This window comes from Mesitornis unicolor, unplaced genomic scaffold (assembly GCF_000695765.1).
Source record: "Mesitornis unicolor isolate BGI_N332 unplaced genomic scaffold, ASM69576v1 scaffold31521, whole genome shotgun sequence".
Classification (NCBI taxonomy): domain Eukaryota; kingdom Metazoa; phylum Chordata; class Aves; order Mesitornithiformes; family Mesitornithidae; genus Mesitornis; species Mesitornis unicolor.
In genome coordinates, this window is record NW_010163630.1 from 1 (window position 1) to 6,950 (window position 6,950).

General features: G+C 38.2%; 1 protein-coding gene across 1 annotated transcript in view; it reads left to right on the plus strand.

The window, feature by feature from the left end:
* Positions 1-863: 863 nt before the first annotated feature.
* Positions 864-6,950, plus strand: part of CPED1 (cadherin-like and PC-esterase domain containing 1) — a gene marked incomplete at both ends in the record, with an annotated part of 24,770 nt that continues 18,683 nt past the window's right edge. The window contains one exon of the mRNA XM_010194039.1: positions 864-1,032. Within this exon, the coding sequence (XP_010192341.1) occupies positions 864-1,032 (169 nt within the window). The remainder of the gene's footprint in view (positions 1,033-6,950) is intronic.

Consider the following 6,950-nt stretch of genomic DNA (forward strand, 5'->3'; position numbering starts at 1 on the left):
TTCTGTGATTCTGTGATTCTGTGAATTGTGCATGAGGTAGTTTGTTACTTCAGAGATTTTAAGAGGCAGAATAACTGCATTTGTGAATATGCCCAAGCATAGCTCAGACTTCCCCAAGTAATGAGCTTTTAAAGAACAGAATTTTCCCTTGGGTTTATTTTTTCTCTTCTGGCTGATTCTTTTGTCTGGACTACGGTAGCTGTAGGCCAGTGTCTAGAGAGTCATGTCATTTCCTAGACAAAGTTAGCTTGCATAATTCTTTTACATTTAGCTGATTTATTATGGGTTATTTCTGTGTGTCTTTCATAATATTTGGAATTGTAGTTTATGGCTTTCATAAGGGAAAGCATGCAGTCCCACATGTTTGTGTCTCTTTATTACATCAAAGAAGAGGCTAACAGCAGTGCACTCTTTTCATACGTTTTTGTTTGCTTTATTGTTTTTTTCTGAATTCACTACAAATCAGTGTCCAGTCTGGGTAACTTGACTATGAACTTCTGTCCTTTAAGATGCTTGGATTTCTTTGGTGTTTTTACCTTCACTCTGAATGTCCTAGGTTTACAACAATTACAACATGCCCACAATGGATTTACCCAGTTGCTCTCCAAAACTTAACTCCCTCCTAACACAGTTACTTTCTATGTATGGAAATTTAGATTTAAAAATACTGAAAGTAATAAAAAGACATGATGTAAAGCTTTGTTCCAGCCTGCTTGGTTTCATCTACTGTGTTTCTTAACTTGGAGGAAAAAAGCCTAATTTCCTATTTCTGCTAATTTAACTACTTCACTATTTTCTTATAGCTAATTTTCCTCATTTGCAAAAGCACTTCATTAGTGTTATGTATTTTTATTGCTTTCCAGGAATCAAGTATCAGCCTTGCCAGACCACAAGGACATCCTTAAAGCTCAAGACCTTTCTGTCATCATCAAAGCATATGTGCTTGTGACATCCTTAACACCTCTGCGGGCATTCATTCATTCAACTGCCACTGTCTGGCATCCACCCAAGAAGAAGCACTTTTCCGTAAAGGTAAAACGTTTAATTTCTTAATTTTTCCATCTTTCAGTTAAAGTACACAGACAGAAAAACAGATAATCTCTTTCTTCTCTTTTACCCCTTCTTTATTTGCAGTCCACAACTGACTGAGTATTCTCTTAATGTAAAACTTTAATTTCTCAGAAAAAGTGGGATTTTCTTCATGAAGAGTTGCCCTGTGCAAGTGGGGGTTATGAAGGGCTCCGGAATTTGCTTGCCTCAGAGTCCATTTTTACTGGTGACATTTGACAGCAGTTGCAAGGTTGGGATTTTCTCTAAAGCATAGCAGTGGGGGTCCTGTCATGCAGTAATGTCTTTTTCTCGGATATTGACAGCATTGTAAAAAAGGAAAGTAAACATTTAAAATAGTTTGTTTAGATTTCTTTCTTAGGTGCAGTGAAACAGTATGGAGGAGGGTCAGGGCACTTCTAAATAACGGGAAGGAAGTATACCATGGAGAGGGTGGACCTCCCGTTGTCTCAGTTTTATGAAGAAGGATGTTTCATGTGTGCCTTAACTGGATTAACTCTGGACATCTCCATGTGCCTGAAGAGACCTCTGTCTCTCCATGTCTAGTTTGCTCAGCAGTCTTATGAATTTCCAAACATGCAAGGAACTGTGCTTGCAATAGGGCAGCTTTCTGTGAAGGAACTACAGTTCTGTGGCTGCTCCTTTCCTTTTCAAGGAGTAAGGTCACAAAGTAGCAGCGATTTCTTGAGGTCACATAGATCAGCTCCTGCAGCAGCCACCTGAGGATGGGTGCACTTTGCTCATATAGCCCTCTTGGGGTAGGAGCAGGTCTTGGTTTTGGATTGGTCTGAGTGTTGTGGAGTCGCTGTCAGGGCTCTTGATGATGCCAGCCATTTGGTATGTTCTACAGTTTTAGCTCTTGCAAAGCTAAGTGCCTAGTCTAAGCTCATTATCTAAATACAGTTATTGGAAACAGACAACTCTAGAGAACAAATCATCTCACTCAATTTAGAAACCCATTTTGTTATGAGATGAGCTTCCTGCTAAAACCATCTGCTTCCTTCCATGGGCTATGACAGTCTTACAGAACATGCCAAATTCTAGATTTTCAAAATTATGTGAGAGTAACCTACTTCTCTTTCTTTCGCCATTTGGAAGCTATGGAAGGCTATGGAGATATATTATTTTGCCATCTGTTTTCCTCTATTTACATTTAAGAAGACTAATGGTCACTCACTTTCAAACCTTGGCCTTCAGCTTTGGTTTATGTTTATTAAAATAACACAATGTCCAGGAGCATCGCTATCACAGCTTAAGTAGGGGCTACTTTAAAGGCTAGCAGTCATTAGTAATTGTGATATGGCTCTGTAAAATAATTCCCACTGAGGGAAGTCTGCTGAACAGGGTGCCAGCCACCATTTACAGAGCACTTTGGCAGCTGAAGAAGCAATAAAAATGATAGATAGAAGCAGCAGCACAACTACAGTAGTTCCAATCTGGTCACTGCTGCTGTGGTGTTCTGTCTTCCATAGCTTTAGGCAGACTTGTCAAAATGGCAAGAAATAAACAAAAAATAGGCACCACAGGGAGCACATTTGTAGTGATGTATAGATTGAAACGCAAATTATCAAAATGGTGAAAAGTGGGGTGTATAAGACTGTCTCTCAACATACAGAACGTGGCCTTTAAATAACCTGGGAGGGGTCAGGGAGTCTCCAGAAGTGAGACACCGGGAATTCATGGAGGGGCCATGATTTGAATCCTTTGGGATGAGATTACATCAAGTTTATCATAAACTTCATGGAGCCATCTCTTGTTGCCAGTGGGATGTACAATCCCAGGAGAGTGATCTCCTCTGCCAAAGTAGCCAGTGAGGCTCTGCATGTTTGTACCAGCCAAGGAACCTGGTCCAGAAAGCTCCTAAGCTTTCAGCTTCTGCCAGCTCTATTGTGTAGAAAGGAGAATTGCTTGTTACGTTGTGAAGATTCAACCTGTCAATACTCAATAAAGACAGAAAGGGTCTCTAAGACTTGTTCTGAATACACACTGGTGTCACTGGGGACAGAACGTGCCTACAGAGGAGACTTTACTCTGTAAGAAGTTGCTAGTGTTTGATGTGTTTTTCCCCAAGAGCAGCTGACCGATTTTTTTTTCCACAACAAACAGATGAGAATAGTTTTAATCTGCTGCATTGCCATCACAGATGTGCTGCTTTCAGTAATGCAGTACAATAATTTAGAGACCTTCTCAGTGTATATAGGCCTCTGGTCAGCAAATTTTTTCATATCAGTATAATTAAACTATTATAGATCAGAAATTTATCCACAATTGTGGTTAACTTGGATATAACATTAATATCACAAACTCAGTATGTTAAGTTTAAAATTTGATCCCTTGCATACAACAACCCTTGTGGTTGCTAGAAGTAACCAGAATGTGGTATATATGAAGGAGAGATTTTTTAAAAGTCTGAAAATGGAGTACCAGGTGATATAAAATTATTAGATAAACTGTGTAAAGAAAAAACAAGGGATAAATGAATTAGATAATACTGCATTCTCCACTGCTTGTTTGTTAGTCACTATTGTAAATTATTTTTACAACTTATATTTGCTTATCCTAATCTTAGCGTCAAGACTTCAGAATGACTCTTTGAATAAGCATTGGCCAAATGGCAGTTCAGGAAGAGTTCAAATGTGTTTTGCTCACCAGCTGCCAGGTTTTCTCTGGATTATACATATTTTAGTATCTCAGGTCAGAAAGCAAACGAAAGTAAATCCTGAGCTGGCATGAGGATTCTATGTGTAGTCAAGGGGTGGCAAAAATGTGACTTTAGCTTTGGGCCCTGGTTAGGAAGATGCAGGAGATGAAGAGGAGATGGTGGCTTTCTGCCACACAAATGTTTTGATACAAAACTTACGTAACAGCCTTATTTCCTTGAGGAAATATGGAAACGCCTTATTTAGACCATCTGTGCGATGAAAAATTAATAATAAAATAGAAACTTTCTGTTTTGCATATGGTAGCAATTAAGGGGTGGGTCTCCGTCAATATATGCAATACATCCCTTTGTGTTAATCAACATTATGCATGTTTACTGAGCAGAAGGCTGCCCTTGAATAATTTTCTGCTTTATAGAAGCTGGTGTGCAAAACAGTAATTTATGATTAATTATCTCAAAGTTTAACACACTGCTTCCTTTGCCCTGCCATTAACCTTTCCAACCTGGTCCCCATTCTTAATGAAGGTTGCACTTTTGTAGACTGTAGTGGTGCCACGTCCTACGTTACCTGGGAAGGCTCCTCTGTGCTGTCAGCAGCTTCCCACGGCCCCCCACTCTGGCTCCCTGTCCTTTCACTCATCCAAAATAGATGGTCAGGTGCCTGCTGGATTTGAATTCCTTGACTGGTGTTCTTGCATAACCCTCTACAACCTCAGCTGATACTATGCTCTTAAGTGATTTTCCAGTTGTGCAGTGAGGTAAACGTAATTTATTAAAGTCATTTGCTGTTAAGCTTGCTACAGTTAAGTCACTATAAGTATTGCTGAAATTGTCTCTCTGTGTATTAAGCATTTGAAAACTTGAATAAAGAGAAATATTTTTTATACTTAACATATATGCAAATAAAACTGGACCCTCACCTACCCAGGAAATATATCTTTTAATAAATATGACGTGAATGTCTGGCTTAGAGCCGAACACTGTGAAAATTAGGTTGCAGTATTGCCCTCAAGTGGCCAATTTTGATACTACTTCAAGAAACAGCCACAGATATTTAATGTGAGAGATTGCAAAGATACACGCAGATAAAGAGCAAAATACTTAGAAACAGCAGAAAGGCTCAGAATTTTTTCCATTTGTTTTAATTTTGAATTCCATATTTTTCCCCTGTCACTTAGAAGGAGAAAATATAAAAGATAATTACCATCAACTATTAATCAATTAGATTGCAGGATTATTTGGAAATAAAATTAAATTTGTTCGTTGGGTTTTGTAAGAGTTTAGCATATGCATTTCACTGTTCTTGCAGCAGCCTGTGTAGAAAATAAAATGCTGTAATGTTCTTCTTCCTGGAAGACTGAGCATAAAATTAATGCCATCTCTGTTTTCTGTCCTCATAGTATCTAGAGCCCTATCATTTCTCTTTTCTGTCATATAAGAACAAAAGTCTGTCTGGGCTGTGGGAAATCAAGGACATGCTTAGTCTGACATTCTGTTTCTGACAACAACCAGGCAAGAAAGCATCATGAAACTGTGTAACAGGACAATCATAAAGTGCTACTCGTCCCTGGGCAGACTACAGCTATTTCTGGTAGCCTTCAAGGTTAGAAATGCAGAACTGGAAGTGGAATATATATCTTTATTTTTAATAAGCTCCAGTGGACTTTTATGCCATGCAGTTCTCTACTAGATTTTTTAATTCAAATGCTTTTGTTCTTTTCAACATCCTACAGCAATGAGACTCTACAGATTATTTATGTGTTGCTTGAGAAAGAATATTTCCTTTAAAACTTCTACCATATTACTTAATCACATATCCTTAATTCTTAAGAGAAGAATGACTAACCCTTCCTTCTTTATTATCTCCATGTCTATGCCAATCTGTCATGCAGTGAACAGATAAAGTTAAAATTCTACCTGGAGTTCTTTTCTGCCCTTCTCATTATGAACATCCCAGTTTAGCTAGTAAGAGCTCTGGACTAATAACATGTGGATATGTAATAAGTAAGCCTCCATTGTTATCCAGGCCCTTAGCTCTCTCCTTTTTTCCTGGTCCACAGATGCTCTTGCTCTGGCTGTTCAATCCAGGCAGCTTTGTAAGGATGTCTCTCTGGGTCTCCCAACTTTCCTAGACCTACTTCCCATTATCCCAATTCTTCTCATCTTTCCCTTTTTGCTTTCCAAATTCATTAGTCAAGCTGATCCACAGAGAGCTGGGAAATGCTGTTAATAAACCACCTTTACTTTTCCACTAAGAAGTTGGTGCTGGATTGGGAAACCATTCTTACTTCAGTGTTAGTCAAAGGACCTAATTTAGTGGTTGCTGAAGGTAGTCAGCAGCCTTTTGTCTTTGCAATTTTGGTCTTAAGAGGAAGGAAATGTTTCTCAGATGGCCTTTTCGCCTCCATGTGAATATGTTAGATAAGTGTTAAGGGACAAGAGTTGGTTTTGTCCTAAACTATTAAATTACATCTCTGTAAAAAAAAATATTTAAAGAAAAAGATATACATAAGTGAGAAATTTACTGTATAAAATATCAGAACAATACCATGATTTCCCCCTTCATCAAATGCCATGTTAGAACTGCAGATAAATGGCACATCATAACAATAAATCAGGGTTGGGATAAACAGACCTACCTAAAGCTGACACTATAAATTTTGATAAATTACTGCACTCTTTTCTCTGTGATGTATTCTGGAACCGCTGTTTTGATTATAGGTACATTTTCCTCCCTTTACGCATCTCACAACTTTTTCTATATACTGTGATCTGTGGAGAGGTCTGCCTGTGCTAGCAAGAAATATAGGAAATAGCTTCATTGCAAAATAAATTATTTCTGGCCTTGTATGTGGAATCAGTCTGTATTCTTGCAGATAACTCCATACGGATAGTTAAAGGGATTTTTGTTTGTGTGTAAAAGAGTATTTTTGCATCTATGAATGACTACTTACACCCAAAAGTATTTGGACATGGTGAAGAAATTTAGAAATATAGATCCAGTAAGAAGAATGAATGTACAAAAATGGACTGAGATTAGACAGCGTATACTGAAATGTATCAGAGATAGATTGAATTGATTCAAGTGAAAACATCCTCAGCTATTTTCAAGGACAGTCAATTACCTTAAGTCTTTTGAGACCCTGCAGATCCAATTGATTAGAAAGAGTGCAAGAGCTCTGATACATAGCAGAACAATCTGGAGAAGACACCTTTCCCT